Source organism: Sturnira hondurensis, unplaced genomic scaffold (assembly GCF_014824575.4).
Source record: "Sturnira hondurensis isolate 20B ecotype Veracruz unplaced genomic scaffold, ASM1482457v3 Scaffold0007406, whole genome shotgun sequence".
Classification (NCBI taxonomy): domain Eukaryota; kingdom Metazoa; phylum Chordata; class Mammalia; order Chiroptera; family Phyllostomidae; genus Sturnira; species Sturnira hondurensis.
Genome location: NW_028080037.1, coordinates 6,933,917 through 6,950,188, shown reverse-complemented (window position 1 = coordinate 6,950,188; position 16,272 = coordinate 6,933,917). Strand labels below are relative to the sequence as shown.

General features: G+C 56.4%; 1 protein-coding gene across 2 annotated transcripts in view; it reads left to right on the top strand.

Moving 5' to 3' along the window:
- Nucleotides 1-9,262: 9,262 nt before the first annotated feature.
- The window catches only part of TBX5 (T-box transcription factor 5), a 41,459-nt gene continuing 34,449 nt past the window's right edge, over nt 9,263-16,272 (top strand). For both annotated transcript variants that reach the window (XM_037052176.1, XM_037052175.1), the window contains exons 1-4: nt 9,263-9,758; nt 11,470-11,654; nt 13,244-13,338; nt 15,443-15,562. In XM_037052176.1, the coding sequence (XP_036908071.1) occupies nt 11,508-11,654; nt 13,244-13,338; nt 15,443-15,562 (362 nt within the window). In that variant the 5' untranslated portion in view covers nt 9,263-9,758; nt 11,470-11,507. The remainder of the gene's footprint in view (nt 9,759-11,469; nt 11,655-13,243; nt 13,339-15,442; nt 15,563-16,272) is intronic.

Genomic DNA, 16,272 nt, shown 5'->3' with positions numbered 1-16,272 from the left:
TACATAGTTGCCTCAATACGATCGACCCTATTTCCTATGCTTTACTCACACTCCTGACCTGCCAGGAGAGCAGGGCCCCCCCTGAGCACTGGGGCGTGGGGAGGGGGGCTCCTTTGTGGCATTCTCTCCTCCACTCCCGGGCACCTTCTGCCCCGTTCCCAGGAAGGGGCTGTGGAATTTGTTTCCAAATATAGACTCTGGTGGCCTGGGTGCCTGTAGACAGCCCTTTGGCCTCCCGTCTGGTCGGCACAACTTGGACCGTCTTTCAGGAGGCCCAGGCCGGCTGGTTCCTGCGTGGAGCTGTCGGTGAAATATGATAATCATAAAAGTGGCCAATAAAAATGGAAGGGAGTTGAACAGTGGGTTAGGAGCCCAGGGCAGCATTTGACCCTTGGTGTCATTCTGGGGGTAGCCGCCCTGCGGGGGGTACACACACAGGCACGCATTCCACAACAAGACACGGGTCCAGCCCTGACAGTTGATTTGAGTGTCATTCCAACAGTCCAAGGTTTCTGGTTCGATCCTGATCAGGACACACAGACGGTCAACCAATGAAGGCACCCCTAAGTGAGTGATGAAAAATGGATATTTCTTTCTCTCCCTCTAAAATCAATGAATAAAAAGGGCAGAGACCCACACAAGCCTGAACCACACCCATGCAGGGCCCATGTGTCCATTGCAGGCTCAACACAACACCAGAGAGGCCCCTAAAAGTCCCTCCTCGAATGACACACTGTCATCCACAGAGACTTGGGGAGAATGTCATTTTCAGCCACACAGAAGGAGTCACACAGCCCACCTCTCCAGGTGGGCAGCAGAACCTGGAGCTCTGTGTTACAAGATGGAGACTGGAAATGGAGGCTGGGCAGGGCGGCAGTCCTGGCCCCGAGCTCGGATTCGGGTGTTCTGGGGTCAGGCACTGCCTCCTGGGTCCTGGGCTCTCGCCAAGCCCCACTCGGACGGGCCCCTGGAGGAGCTGCTGTTGGTGAGCAGGTGGTATGAGAGGTCTGGGAGGAAGCCTCCCAGGAGGAGGCTGGTGTCCTTGCCAGCATCTTGGAGAGGAAGGGCGTGGAGTTCTGGGGGGCGCTGGAGACGGGGCAGCCTCAGAGGAAGCGCAGTTTTGTGTGAGGGTGGGAAGAATCCGTCCCTGGTAGAGGAAACTGAAGAGAGGAAGTTGGAGCGTGGGGACGGCTGGCACCTCCCTTTGGGGCCCAGCTCCTGGCATTTGGATCTCAGAGTCCCCCACCCGCCCTTCTTAACCTGGACTTGTGGCAGCTAGTGCGGCTCCAGGAACCTCGTCATCGTGACCAACAAGCAGCAGGAAGAAGAGTCTAGAAGAGGGACAACCAGAGGGGCATGACTGAGAGTCCTCCGGACCACGCCTGGTGCAGATCCCCCTGGGTCCCGAGCGTGGGGCTCCTAAAAGCTTGGGGACTTTCCTGAGACCTGCCCCTGGGACCTTGAGGCAACAGGACTCCACCAGCCCCAGGAAGCTCATTGTGTCTTGAGTAACGCAAAGACCACCGAAGGGCTGCACCCGTCATGCTCCCTCCACCCTGAGAACAGTGTCTGGGGAAGACGCACCAGGGTCCAGCAGGCCGGGCAGCCAGGTCCATCTGATTGGTGCCTCCACCCCTCCCAGGTTTGGCCTCAGCGGGCCAAGCCAACAGCCACCTGCTCACTGCACTCCACGGGGAGGCGGCCGGGGTTCCCTTGCAGCCTCTACCTGAAGACACGAAGCCTAAGGAAGGGTGAGAAGATGGGGGGACTTCCAGCAGAGGCTGTGTGACAGACAGTCAAATCCTCACCCTCTCTGAGCTTAATTATTTGAGAGCTACGCGGGTGAGTAAAACTGTGCTATAACCGCTCCTGGCCTAAGTGTTGGCTGTTATTGGACCTCAAATGCCAACAGAGTTTTGAGCCCCAAATGCCCACATTTCTCTCTTAGTGGCTGCGTAGACACAGACAGGTCTCTACTGACAACATTAATGCAAAACCCTGGGGAGGGAAGGAGACGGGGTCCTGAGTCAGGTTAAGGGAAGGTCTGCGGGCTTTCGAATTCCTACTGGAAAGGAGCAGGTGGGGGCATTACAGGCCAGCCCAGAGCTTGGGGGCAATTTAGATAGTCCATGGGAAGTAGGAGAAGAGAAGCTACGCTTTGTCTCTCCTGCCCATCCTGGAGACGAATGGGGTCCACAACAGAGTGAAACAGGGGGTGGGACCCCAAAAGAAAAGTCCCTTCCATCCCAGGGCCAAAGGCCACTGCAGGCACCCAGGCCTGGACCCCTTCTTTCTGCCTCCCCTCTCTCCTCTGGCTCCCTCAGTCACCGGGAGTGTGGCCAGTCTGAGCTGGTCAGCGCCCCGGTTCTTTCTGAGTTCACTGCTTCCAAAATGCAAACAGAAAACTGGGGCTCTGTTGCCCACTGTCCATCCCCAAAAGAAAGGGGCCTCTTCCCCCTGCAGGTTCGAGAAGAAAGAAGCACAAGCCAAAAGCATTAATTTAATGTTATTTATCTTGCATCCACAATCGCAAACGTTTTCTCTAAAAGGAAAGGAAGGATAATTTATTCTTGCCCTCAATAAGACCTTGCAGGTATTAATGCCACAAGGGCAGTTCCCGACTTTTCTCCTTTCCTTTAGGAGAAGTTATTCCAAGTAAGCTTGGAAAGGGTTGCTTGGACGGATGTGGGGAGCCTCGGACGTGGATAGGGGTGGGTGGTCGATGTGAAGAGCTCCCCCGAGGACTCCTGGAGTCCCAGGACCCCGGCTGAGACGTTCCAGGTTCGGTTTCGATGGAAGTAGCCGGCCAGCTGCCTGCGCTCGGGTCTCCGCAGCCATTGCTCTGAGCTCTGAGTGGGGGCTTTTTGCTCAGGGCTGGAACCTCCCCGTCAGAGACTGTACAAATCTCGGCTTTCTCCTCCGTTGAAAAAACGACGAGTTTTGCAATCCTCGCCTTGTCAACCCACTACGGGGGGCTCCGGAAAGCCAAGAGCCACGGGCGGAAGCGCCTTGCAGGCCTCAGAGCGCGCTGCAAACGTGCGCGCCTGTCCCCGGGGCGCGCCCCGGTTGTTCGACGGGAACTCCGGGGTTGCCATGGTGACCAGGAAACCCAGGGCCCTGGCGGAAACCATCGCCAGGGGCTTTTCCACCACTAACCTCTGTCAGTCGCACCCCAGTGTTTTCCGAGTGTGATTGTGGTGTGGCCGGGGAGCGAGGTGTCTCGGGTCCCCGCTTCCGGGCCCTTCTGTCGCGGTTGCCCCCAAAGGCCGGAAACCCAGCACCGGGGAGGCCAGAGCTGCGACGCGGTGCTCGCGGCCCCGGGCTGAAAGGGAAGAAAAATTAGAGGTCTCGACCAAGCAATCGTTCTGGTGACGGATCCCTCCAGTTTGGGGTTTGGCCGCCCTCCTCACCGGCACCCCCACCCACCTCCCTTCACCTCCTTAACGTCATTACTAGAGTTTTCACTCGCAGCTCCAGGAGGGTCGGCCGCCTCCATCCGCCCCCCTTTCCCTGCTCGCGCAGGGCTCCTCCCGCCGCTGGGGCCTGCAGCCTTCTCTCCTGGCAAGTTTCTCCCCAAAGACAGGGGTAAGGGTTGCAGGTGTTAGCCATGCAGATTAAGCTGCCTATTTCAGCGTCCATAAACCAGCTTTTTAGGTTCTCGACCCAGGGAGGCCCAAGTCCGAAAAGCCTGGTCAGATTTTGTGAATTTCCCAAACTACTGGTCTGGCTCATGCCGGGCCAGGAGTGTTACCTGAATCCTTGGGTTCGTTGGGAGGTAGTCGGCTGAGCTTTCCTACAGGGGTAATGGGCCTGGCCATGCCTACCTCCTTTGTTTTCTTTGCTGCTCTGAGTTCTGGCTCTGCGGTGTAGACAGAGAGGAACCATCGCCCCCAACCCCCATCACTAAAGCGCTTTATGAAACATCAGATCCGATTCTGTCCGGTGGGGACGCCTTGCCCGGTGAGGCTGGGGCTGGCTGGAAAGAGGCCGGCGAGCAGCCAGCACTGGAGTCCTAGTTTCATCTCTGGTTTTGAATCCGGCCCTTTGAGCAAGCTTAACACGTGTGGATTTAATTTCCCTCTCTTTCTTGCTCTCTTTTCTCCCCCCCCCACCCCTCCTTACGGGGGAACAAGAAAAATAGTCTGCCGTGTCGACAGCGCGACACCGTTCCCTTTGCCAAAGAAAATTTGTCTTTCCAGAGCCCCGGAGAGCAGCAGGCTCCCAAATTTCCACTGCACCCTCCAGTTGAGGGAGGGGGTCTCCAGACAGCCCCCCCACCCCCGCCTGCCTCCCAGACCTGGAGGTATTAGCCTGAGTCTCTATCTCACCGGGCCACAGCCCTGGCATTCAGGACAGTTTCCCCCACGTCTTTCGAGGCTGTGGGACATGCTGATCCAGCAGAGGTGGTGACTGCACCCAGGGGCCTTTCTACAGGTTCTGGGGGGCAGATATGGCTGGAGGTCTCAGGCCCAGCCCAGCCCATGAGACAGGAGGTGGCAAGCTCCAGCTTCTCTCAGCTCCAGACCCTCACCCTTGTCCTCCCCTGGGGACCCTCCCAAATTGGAGGGGGCAAGAAAAGTGCTCCTTTGCATCGCCAGCCTGGCCTGCCACCACCTTCCGGAGCTCGCAGACCTCCAGCTTGGCTATCTCCGCTGGGCCTCCAGAACCACGTTCCCTTTTTATTTCTCATTCCGTGACCCTGAGCAGGGGATAAACATCTCATGCACCCAGCTCGGGTCAGTGGGAAGGACTATTTCTACAGCACAGAGACACCGCCAATGTGAATAATGATAACCGAAATAAGTAGCCATAGTACTCGGTGGCAAGATTGCAGAATAGCGGATGTTCCAGTAACAGCAACAAGCAACAGACAGTGTTCTTCCCCAAATGCATCCGGTCAGAAAGGGGAAGCTAGGAATAGAGTGAGAACCTTGGGATGTTAGAGACTGCGGTCCTGGGGAAGAAATATCCTGCAGCCAGATTTCACCAGGCAGGGGGAGAAGGCGACCCCCTGAGAAACCAGGGAAGTTCCCACCCTCCGCCTGACCCTCTCTTTCGAAAAACGCGTTGGTCCAAGTTTAGTTTTGTCGTCATTTCGATGGCTGTTATAATTCTTACCTATTTTCTCAGCCCCCTCCTCACTTCTCCCTACTTCCCCCCCCCTTCCATGGAGACCGGAGTCAGGCAGGACACATCCAGAGAGAAACAGAAAGCGGGTGGATTCTTAAGTGAGTTCTCTTTTAAGAGAAAAGAAAGACGGCGTCTTTCTTAAAAAAACCGGGAAGGAGTAAAGAAAAAAAAAAAACAATAGCAACAGTGGTCGGTCCTCGCTTTTGTTTTTGTTTTCGTTTTGGGCTTTTTAAAAAATAGGAACCCCCGTTCTCCCATCTGTTGCACTTCTCAAATCCGCAGACATTTGGTTAAAGGGGGAAAATAGATTTTTGAGAGAAAATCGAGCTGAGAGCCGGTCAGGGAGAACATGCGTTCTACAAAAGGAAGGAGGGAGGGGGCGGGTTGCAACCCCCGTTTCCAGTTTACTGCCCAGTGATTCGGGGAAAGGATGGAGATTCTCAGATCTAGCTGAAGTCTTTCTTTTTCCTTTCCCTGGTGCGGCCTCCAGAGCGTGTGGGAAAGTGGGCCTTGGAAAGCTGAGCCTGCGGAATCCTTTCTGTGAGTCGCCGGGGTGGTTTGGGGGCCCGCACGGGGATTTGAGAGAAGGGAATCCGACGGAAAGGAACTTGCCCCGCTCAGGGTTTTTGCCTTCCCTTTGCTGCCCCAACGGGGCTGAGGCTTCGGTCTTTAGCCCACCTCGGCCCACAGGTCAAACAGCAACTCCTCTCCAGGCTTTGGGCGAAGTTATTTCGGGGTGCGTTCTTGGAATTTGGGGGCAAACTCTACACCCAAGGGCCTTGGGTTGAGGAAAAGATAATGATGAGTAACTTGGGAAATGAAAGCGAAGCTCGCGGAAGCCGCTGTGGCCTGGGCCAGAGTGGGGACACGGGTTCTGCCTTGCTGGAAGCAGAGGGGTGTGAGGCCCCGCTGGCCTGGGCGCCCGCGTCCCTCGCTGAAACTGCGTGCTCTCCCCGCGGGCCTGACCTCCGCTCCTCGGGGGGCTCAGTGGACCGCGTGGCTGCACTTTTCGCCGCCGCTCCAGCCCCAGAAGAACCAGGCCTGGAGCCAGGCCAGGCTTCGGAAGGCCCTGGGGACTGGGGTCTCGCGAAAAGCGGGATCGAACACTGAAGCTGGGGGCAAGTCTAAGTCCGGCTCCCTAGGGGGGGGCCCTTGGCGGAGAACTTACCCTTCCACAAAGCCCATCGCTCACTCGCTCTGCGCTGGTCAGGCCTAACTCTCTCCTCCGCGCCGCTGTGGGCGTCTACGCAGCACGCGATTCCCAACTGACCCTAGCGCGTTTCCAGCTGCGCGCAAAAGCTCGCGCGCATCCTTCTCGGGGCTGCGTAGAAGTCATGCCCATGGATGAAAACAAAAATAATAATAAACGTTATGACAAAACAAAATACAGTTCCTCGTTTCTCTGCAGGCCCTGACGCTGTAATTTTTCTCCGAAGAAATCGCTCCTCTCCATCCCCACCCCGCCACCCACTGGCACCCCGCCCCCGCCCGGCCGCTTCGCATCCCCAGATTTAGCTAAAGGACCATTCGCAGAATGGACTTTTTCTCAGAAACACTACAGCCGCCTCTCTTTCTCCCTCCCAACGTGTCTGTGTCATTTCCCCTCCACGATAACCCAGTAATTACTTCTATGAAGGTCTGCAAGGGGAAACTAACTTATCGAGTTCCACACAAGACCAGCTAGAGAGGCGCCGCAACATTCACTTTGCCGAGAGCTCCTCCTCGGAAAAAAAATTAATTTTTTAAATAATAAGAGGACTCTCTTGTCTCCTGGCTCCCGCTGGAACTTGATTGCTTTCCAATTGCGGGCTGAGGTGGGCTCCCACCTCCCTTCTCAAAAAGGCCCCCCTCGCCCTCCCTAAGAAAATCGATCTTGGCTCAATTTGTGTCTGAAGTTTGCCACCCCCATTTCCCCAGAGGGCGCTGGGTTTGTTTATTTCTTTATTTATTCCCGTGGCCGAGGCGTCCCGGACTTGTGGCTGCGCAGACCCCGGGGACTGATAGGCGAAGACGGAGAGAAATTAACCTCCCGCCACTGCCCCCCAGTCGAGCGTGACAGCGCGCGGACCAGTTGCGTGACTCGTGACGTCTCTGAGTCCTATAGGTGCAGCGGCTGGTGAGATAGCCGGTATCGCCTGGTTGCCTCTTTATTTTATTGGGGTATGCCTGGTAATAAACAGTAATATTTAATTTGTCGAAGACCACAAACCAACTTCGAGCTGGGAGGTACATGCTGCTCTTGACAGAAGCTGGAAGAAGGTTTGGCCTAAAAGGGGTCTCTTTTGGCGGTCTTTTCCAAACTCTTCACCTGAGCCCCCCCCACCCCAGCGAGGCGTCACTCCTGGCTTCTGCGCTGGATAGAAGAGGTGGGATTTTTGGAGGTGAGTGTCGCCCTGGAGAGCTTCGGGGAGGAGGAGGAATAAGTTTCTCTCCACTCTTCGCCTGCCTCGGCCCCCTAGCTTCCTGCCCCAACTCAGCCCTGTTGAATCTCCCCTCGAAGCGTTGCGCCTTCGCCCCGGGGCGGGATGAGAGTGCATCCTCTTGGGTTTCTCCTTCGGGTGTCACCTGGCACGAATAGATTCCCCCTGGGGGTTTCACAATCCCAATTTTGCTTGGTAGCCCACCCCATCTGGGCTCCGAGAACTTGAGTGCATCTGGCCAGGCAATGACTTGGGGGAGTCGAGATTCTTTCTCTGGAGAGGGGCCTGCAGGTTATTTATGAGAATTTATTTTATCCGCAAATCTCTGAGAATTTAGAGGGATTGAAGCGGTCTTTCTGGATTTCCCTTTCCTCTCGCCAGAGATGCAGACATCCCGCCTCATCCCGAAGCCATGTTTGTTTTCCGTCTTTGGCCCCGGGGGTCGCCGCCTTAGCAAGCCCAAAGTCCTCTGAGCTGACGCTTTGGAAGGGTGAGGGTGTTTTCACAAATAAATAAACAGCCTCCGTGAAAGGCTGTTTGCAAACACACCTGGAAGGTGGAGTGAGAAGTATAGCAAACGCCCGGGGTCGGTTTTCTCCGAGGTTGCCTCACTCTCAGAGGTTGGACGATTCACTTCGGAATTCCGCACTGATATGCAGGGCCTGCCCCAGGACTTTGTCCCAGCGGCCACAGATGGCTACACCTCGCTGGCTGCTGATCCCCAGGATATTTCTCTGCCTTCCTCCCTCTACCCAGACCTGGGCCTGCAGGTCCAAGTCTCTAGTCTGAGCCCCAGAAAAGAACAGGGTGAGGGGGTACAGGAGATGATTAACAGGAACCCTGACATTTATTCCAAGCACTCGGTGCTCCAATCTGGGTCTGCTCGGGCTTAGACCTACAGACTGTGTTTACGCTTCTATTGACCTCTTCAACTCAACCCTCAAAATAATACATTGTTGGGGGGGGCGGGCAGGGAGAGGAGCCGAAAGAAGATGAAAACCCCAGCCAGCCCCCAATGACTGTTTGATTATTTTAATAAAACTGGGCATTGCCTGTATACACATCCAGCCAGGGAGGTCTGGTGGCCCTGGGGGGTGGGGGCCAATGGCGATTTCTCAGCATCTTTGATCTCAGGCCCCCATCCCAACCCACCTTCACCCTGCCTTCACCCCGCAGTCACTGAGAGTCTGGGTGATGAGTGGGGAGGGGGAGAGATGTCAGGGCGGCTAGCAGCGGCCGGCTGGGCCAGGCGGGGTCATGCAGCTCTCCCTCTTGAGGTCAGCTGTGGGAGACAGAGCCCGGGCAAGGCTGCAGAGGAGGCGTCCTGCGTTCAGACTCCGTTCCCTGCTCAGCCCCAGTCGCTGAGACTGCTTCCCCGGGGCAGAAGCCGACCGGTTTCGGCGATGATTTGTGCAGGACTTTTTGCAGCCACGGAGCCGCACTCAGAGAAGCAAAGATGGATGGACTCTGGGAAGGGGGTGGAGGGGAGGGGGTGATCTGCAGGTCTGAGTTTGAGAGTCGTGTTGTGATGTGAGTGTTCGGGAAATCTAATGGAAAATGTGGTTGGGGGAGGGAGTGGGAAGGGATAGGGAGGGAGGCAGGGAGGGTGGAAGAGAGAGAGAGAGAGAGAGAGAGGCAGCGTGCAGTGAGAGCTAGTTGGATAGGCAATTCCAGGACTTTGTAAGCATCTAGGCAGCCCAACGTCACTGAGCTCAGCTGGGTCGGCTTGTATTTCTGAGAGAGAGAGAGAGAGAGAGAGAGAGAGAAATCTTACCTCGGATTCCGGAACTTTAACCCTGAAAGCGGCACTCAGAGAGGACTAGAACCATTCCTACGGCTTCCTCTGGTCTCCCGACGTTCCCTCCCTGGGGGTTCCAGGGAGGAGCAGGGCACTGAGCTTTTCCTATTGAAGGTGTCCCCCGCCGCGGCGGCTGTTTTGCGTTCTTTGGAGCCCGTCTGGTGCCTGACAACTTGGAAATCTGTAGGGAGAGCGCAGCGCAGAGCGGAGGAGGTGTGTGTGCCGGAGGTGGGCCGCGGCTGCTGAGGCTCCAGCGGTGGGTGCTCTTTGTAGGCAGCAGTAGCCGCTAGTCCGGGCACGCAGTACCCCGCATAAACCCGGAGCCACCATGCCGGCGCCCCCGCCTCGCCGCCGGCTTCCCTGCTAGGAGCACAAGGGATGTGGTGAATGCACCGGCTTCACCGAGCGAGGTAACCTTGCCCGCAGATGGCCCGGGAGTCTCGGGAGGGAGCCCCCCAGCCCAGCGGGCTCCGGGAGGCGCGCCCAGCGGTACTGCAGCTTCGCCTGGGATTCTCTGCAGAGCCCAGCTCGCAGAGATTTCGAGCAGCCCGGAGCCCTGGGCGCGTGGAGCGGAGGGGAGCAGGCAGCCGCAGCCACAGCCGCAGCCGCGGCCGGGGAACGGCGTGGTTTCCAGGACGCGGCCTGGTTCTGTCAAACCGCATCTTGTTCTCCTTCGCCAGCCCCTAGCTCCCCGGGATCCTGGCTAGGGCGGGGGTGGGGTTGTCCCCGAGGCCCGCGGTGCACGGGAGCGCACGTGGGGGACGCCGCCCCAATATCTTTTGTTGTGAGCCGGCTGCGGGGCTCCCATCACCGCGTCCCGAAAACCCCAAGGGCGTGGTGAGGGAAGCTCTTGGGAGTTGGGCCTCAGCCCCATTTCTGGGGCTCCGGCCACTGCAGACCAGGGTGGGATCGGGTTTTTTGGTGGAGAGGCAGCCGAGGTTTTGGGGAGTCGTCCCTTGCTCCTCCTTCTGTCTTCCTGGGGTTGGAGGGAGGGAATCCTTACTCGGGGACTTACGGGAGATCGGAAGGAGATCAGAGCAGGAGACAGGCTCCTCCAAGCTTGAGCGGCTCGCATCTGCCGTTCTATGTGTGTTCCAACCTCCTGCGCCTGCAAACCCGGGCCGTTCTGCACATTGAGTGGGACCTAGGCGGCGGAATCCACACCCGAAGCCCAGGATTTCGCCGGGACCCATTTTGTTCTGGCCAGTGCAGAGCTTGGGCCTGCACTTCCAGCGAGCCAGGCCCAGCTGAAGCTCGGAGAAGCTCCCCCAGGCCTGGCTGCTCGACAGAAATTCCTGACCCGGGCTAGAGAGCAGAGAAAGCCCGAGAACGCGCGCCCCGGGCGGCCGGCCGGCACAGAGCCGGCCACGGGCACCCAGAAGCGCGGCTCCCTACGAACTACTGAGCAGTGCTTTCTTGCCTGGCTGTCTTTTTGGCTTCTTTTGGTTTTGAACGTTATTTCAGGTTGGGGGACAAGAGAGGACCCTTAATGTTAAAGGACTTTTAATTTGAAGACCTGTAACTGGTAAAAGATGAACACGAAGTGTCTTTGGGACAGGTCTCTGGGTCTGCAACTCTGGCTCCTTTTAAGCTTTTGGTTTTGCAAGAGGCGGGTGATTTCAGACATTTTGCCTGCAGCACCTACCTATCCCGCCCGCGAGTTTTCATAAACAGGGCTCTGATGATCTCCTGTGATTCGACCAAGACCAAAAAAAAAAAAAAAACTCTCAAAAGGACACTCGGTTTTTGTTTTGTTTTTGGTTCGTACCCAACGGCTTCCAAAAATACCCAAGGCCTTATCTTTATTGGCTCTTCCAGAAGTCCCGGACAAATTTGACGGGCAGCTGGCTTATCGCCGGGAGCCTGCGCAGGGGAGATGCGGGCCTTGCTTCCTCCCAGGGTGACGCGGTTCTTTCACAAGAGCTTGTGCGTGGTCCTAAAGTAACAGTAATGATCATAATAACGGAACCTTCTGCGGCTTCCTTCATCTGGGAACGGAGGTGCTGGTAGCTGGAGAATGGGGCCCCTACTCCTCCCCCTTATCACTTGAACTAGGCTTCCAACTTTTCCCTCTCTCTCTGTCTCTCTCTCTCTCTCTCTCTCTCTGCTTCCCGTCCGCAGTGCAGGACCCTGCGCGGTCACAGGGCCCCAGGCACACCATGGCCGACGCAGAAGAGGGCTTTGGCCTAGCGCACACACCCCTGGAACCTGACTCAAAGGATCTACCCTGCGACTCAAAGCCAGAGAGCGCGCTAGGGGCCCCCAGCAAGTCCCCTTCGTCCCCACAGGCCGCCTTCACCCAGCAGGTAAGAAGACCCGGGCCCAGGGGCCTCTGCAGAAACCCAAGTCTCTCTTTCAGGGGAGGAGGGACGGGTTGCCCACTGCCCCTGAGTGCTTGCTCTCTTTCCTTTTTGTCCCCACTCATTTACACCTTCTTCTGCCCTGCCTCTCCAAATACCAGTGTATTCTAATCCACTTTATTTTGAAGATTATCTTTATGGCCAGAGGGTTTTAAAAATGCACTTCAGTTGGTAGGAAGCCTTAATTATCCGGCTATTTGGGGCCAGCTCACAAGAACCCAGATCCTTCCTTTTCCGACGCACTAGGTGTCGACTGGGCCCCGCGCGTCTCATTAAGGGCCAGGTCAGCGGCCGGTTCAGGCCGGTGTGAGCGATGGCTTGACCCCTCTTCAGATCTTGCGTAGCCTTCGCCTCCGCCCGCCTCTTCCGCGCCCGCGCCGGGATCCGCGCGGCACACCATTTGTCATGCGCCGGCCCTGCCCGGCTGGCGCGCAGGGCTGTGCGGAGAGGGCGCAGGGAGCCGCGGGCTCGCCAGTCTGGAAGCCGGGCGCGGTGCACTCACCAGGGTCAGGGCGGACCCAGAAGACCCTGATGAGTTTTAATAAGCTGTCAGATGGCGCGACGCAAGGTGACAACCAGGAGAGATGCGCGGAGATAGCTGAAACCGTTCTTGGGGATTTCAAAGTCCTGCCTGGCTAGTTCGTCGCCTCTCTACTTTGCCCTTCACGGGTCTCAGGAAAACAGGTCTATTTGTAGAGCAGCAGAAAGCAGTGGGCACGCAGTTGCGGAAACTTAGATTCCCCCCCCTTTTTTTTACAGAAAAGCACATCCACTTATTAGACAGTTATGGATTATTGCAAAAGGAAGACTTTGTGTATACCTCTTTTGCATAGCTTTTGTAAAATAACTCAGTCGAAAGTGGAAATGTTAAATGGCTTAGGCTGTGCTCACAGTTAAGACAGCTTGAGTGAAGGAAGTTGGGTGGGAGGAGAGCCTGGAAGGCTTATTCACACAGACATTTGAGAATTCACTTTTGTTTTGGACTGCGGGGAACCTATTATAATGCACACATACTTTTAAAATTTAAAATCGCACCTGGGTCTACATTTGCATTGCCATGGCGAGGAAAAACCTGCACGTATACAGTGTTTGCACATCCGAACGTTTTGCCTGTGGCTCTCTGAGTCTCCGGAAGAATATCCTGAGTGGGTTTTCGAGACTGAGGATTTAGTTCGTTCGTTAGCGTCTTGGCTGAAGCGGATAGAGACTGGACTAGGTTTTTCTCAGCCCTGTCCCCTCCACTGGACATTTTGGAGCACCCTAAAGAGCTGGGGGGGGGGGTTCTTTAGTCTTGTGTAGGCGACACTAGAAAGAGGCCCCCCTCCCGTTGTGGAGCACATATAGGGATTCCTGGGCAGGGGCTGCCCAGCGGTCCAGAGCCCAGAGCCCTCCGCGGTGGGGCCAGGGCAGTTTCTAGCTTCTTCGCCCACTGGCTCCAGAGGGAAGGAGAAGGCTGTGTGTTTCAGGGGGAGTTTGGGGATGGAAGGTTCGCGGTCCTCAGGCTTGTCTGTGTGACTTCCCTCTCTTTCTTCTAGGGCATGGAAGGGATCAAGGTGTTTCTCCATGAACGAGAACTGTGGCTGAAATTCCATGAAGTGGGCACGGAAATGATAATAACTAAGGCTGGAAGGTGAGCGGGTTGCCTCTGTGGAGAGGTAATGGAGAAATTGTGAGAGAGAAGAGACAGAGAGAGAGAGAGAGGGAGATAGACATTAGACGATATTTTGTTTGACCAGATTCTGGTTAAAGAGGCCCAGAGAATTCCTCCCGTGGCCCCCATCAGGGTTGGGGGGAAGAAATACCTGGAAGGGTCAAGGGCAGGAAAGGGCATTTCTCTCCACTGGGCATTTCTTCTCCCTCTTATACAAGGAGAATCTAGAGCTTGGGAGGCTGTGTTACGGGGACAGATTTGTAGCCAGAAAAGAGAGAGGACGGGGAGAGAGAATAAGGAAAACCGAGAGGTGCAAAGAGGACCCGCAGATGAGACCGGCTTCAGGGTCGATCCCTCGCGCCCATCCTCCTCCCCACCCTGCCTGACCTTGGAATGGGTCCAGAGTTCCACCCGACTGCCCAGGTCTGCATCGTTGAATGTACTCTGCTACCTCTTTCATTGTTTATAGAAAGCAGGCGAAGCCTTTGAAACTGACCCGGGGCTCGTCCGGGCTCTATATACAGACAGCGATAAACACGGCAGTTTCGCCAAGACACTCACCCTGCAGTTCCTTTTCAGAGTTCGTTGAGTTTTAGCCAGAAATGCTAGACCTTCTGGGGAAGGGGGTGGGAGAGCCGCGCGGCTCTGTATCTCGGTATACGAGTGTGCTCGCGGGGGCCCAGGCCTGGAGACATCCTGGCCACGTCGCTACCCTCATTGCCTGTCCCTCTGCGTCCCGGGGGTGCAGAAAGCTCCGCATTGACCCAGAGCGGGTGTATGAAGCCGAAGAGGCCGATAGGCCCCAGCCACCGAGTGTGTGAAGGGGGAGGGCGGAGCCGCCTCACCAGACGCCCCCGGCTTTCCAGCCCGAAGCCTCCCGCAATAAACTGACAACAGCGACATTTATTATTATTTGAAATTAAACAATGTCTGCTCCCCCGCTCGGCCTGGGTGAACTAGGAGGCGCGTTCTGTTTATACCAAGGAACGAAGGTTTTCTTCCCATTCCGGCGGGGAAGGAAAGCCGAGGCCGGGCCTCCTTTCCACCGGCCTGAGCGCAGACGATTTAACTATAAAAGGCCTGCGCGGGGCATACCGAGCCTCCGCCTCCCCGCGCGCTCAGTCGGGCAGATAAACACCGAGGCTTCCATGGCTTGAAGGGAGAGGCCTCCACTCAGCCCTTCCCGCCATCCCTGAGCGAGCCGGGATCCAGCAGCTAGTCCTTCCACCCCAGGCCAGCCTTGGATATCCTTGCTTTGCAGGGCGCACTCTTCCTGAGGCAGGGAATTTGGGAATTTGGGGTGCGGCTGTGTGCCCAGAGGGAGTGGGCACGGTGCACCCGGTTTGGGGGCCCTGGTTTCCCAACCACCAGATCCTCCGTTCTTGTTCAAACCCCGACCCTTTCTGAAACCACATCGGTTGGACGTGGAATTTCTTTGCGAAGGGCCAGAGAGTTTAGACTCTCCAAGGAGGAGTGCCTTGGAGAAGTTGTGGGGCGTGTAGGAATAAATTCCTGCAAGAGATTTGTGTTGGAGGTCGCCACCCGTGCTATCATCCGCGGGCGGGGGACTGAAGCCAGGACAAGGACTGTGTGGGCACCCACGGGTGTTCAGTCCCTAGGGGCACACACACCTTGGTGTCCGCATGACCTGGTGGCGCTGCCCAGACCCACCAAAGCAGCTGGCTGGGCAGAGGGGGAGGCCAGCTTTTTACCTAGGAGGCCTCCTTCTGTCCCCAGTTTAAAAAGTAGGTGTCTGGCTCCGAAAAGAGCATTCATCAGGAGTTGAAATTGGGGGTCTCATGCAGGGTGTCGTCAAAATCGACTCTCCAAGACCCCTCCCTCCTGGTTCCTGTTTTCCTCCTCGCTAGACTCAGTAGCCTGCCCGGTTTCTCGGCCTTTCTCCTCCCCATAACTTCAAGTGAAACCCGGGATGGATCTTAGCTAGAGCGGAGCGGGGGCCGCTTTTGTCTTTCCCATTTCTATAAGGAATGGCTTCTTCCATAGAGTCTGTGGCTATGTTCTTCAGAATATTAGCTTTAGGTCTCCCCCTCTCCCTCACGTCTTCCTCCTGCACCTCTCCTAGGCGGATGTTTCCCAGTTACAAGGTGAAGGTGACGGGCCTCAATCCCAAAACGAAGTACATTCTCCTCATGGACATCGTCCCCGCGGATGACCACAGATACAAGTTTGCAGATAATAAATGGTAGGCCTCAGAGTGCCACGTGGGGCGGCTACTCCCCCCCACTGACCCACTCCATATCTTTTTTTCCAAGTTCCTACCCTTCAGTGACAGGCTTTTCCTGGCCTATCTTCATTGCATCCCTTTGACCTTGCCCTGAAAGGAAGACAGAGCAGCTGTTAGCCCCCATTTTAGAGATGAATAAACTGAGGCTCAGAGGAAGTGAAGGGCCCGTGTGTACTGCTGCCCCTGTGGGTTGTCGATTTCTTAAGAAGGGTATTGTTACCAAGCACTGGAGGTATTTGGGGGTATAAAACGATTTACGGTGACTTTTTATGAGTTACCCGCTTTGAACCTGCCTTTTTATGAAATTGCAAAATCGGCCCGTGGTATTTGAGTAAAACAGGCAAGAGTGGAGAGGGGAGGCCCATTTCTTGGGTAGGTGGCTTCCACCGCTGCCAAGACGGCAGAGTCTCGAAGAGGAAGCCCCCTTTGAAAGCCCTCAAGGAGTTTTCCGAGACTTTTTTGCACACCCAGGCTCCCGGGACCCGCCCATTGTGGGCAGCGAGGGGCTGCAAGGTCCCGCAGGTGCCCCTGGTGCTGGTGAGGGGGTGAGGGATGAGGTGGAAGAAAAAAAGAGCTGGAGAGGGAGGCTTGCCTGATACCAGTGCCGGGGCCAGGGAGACCTGAGGGTCAGGCCATTTGCAGATCGTTCTCATGCTCAGCAGCCCAGG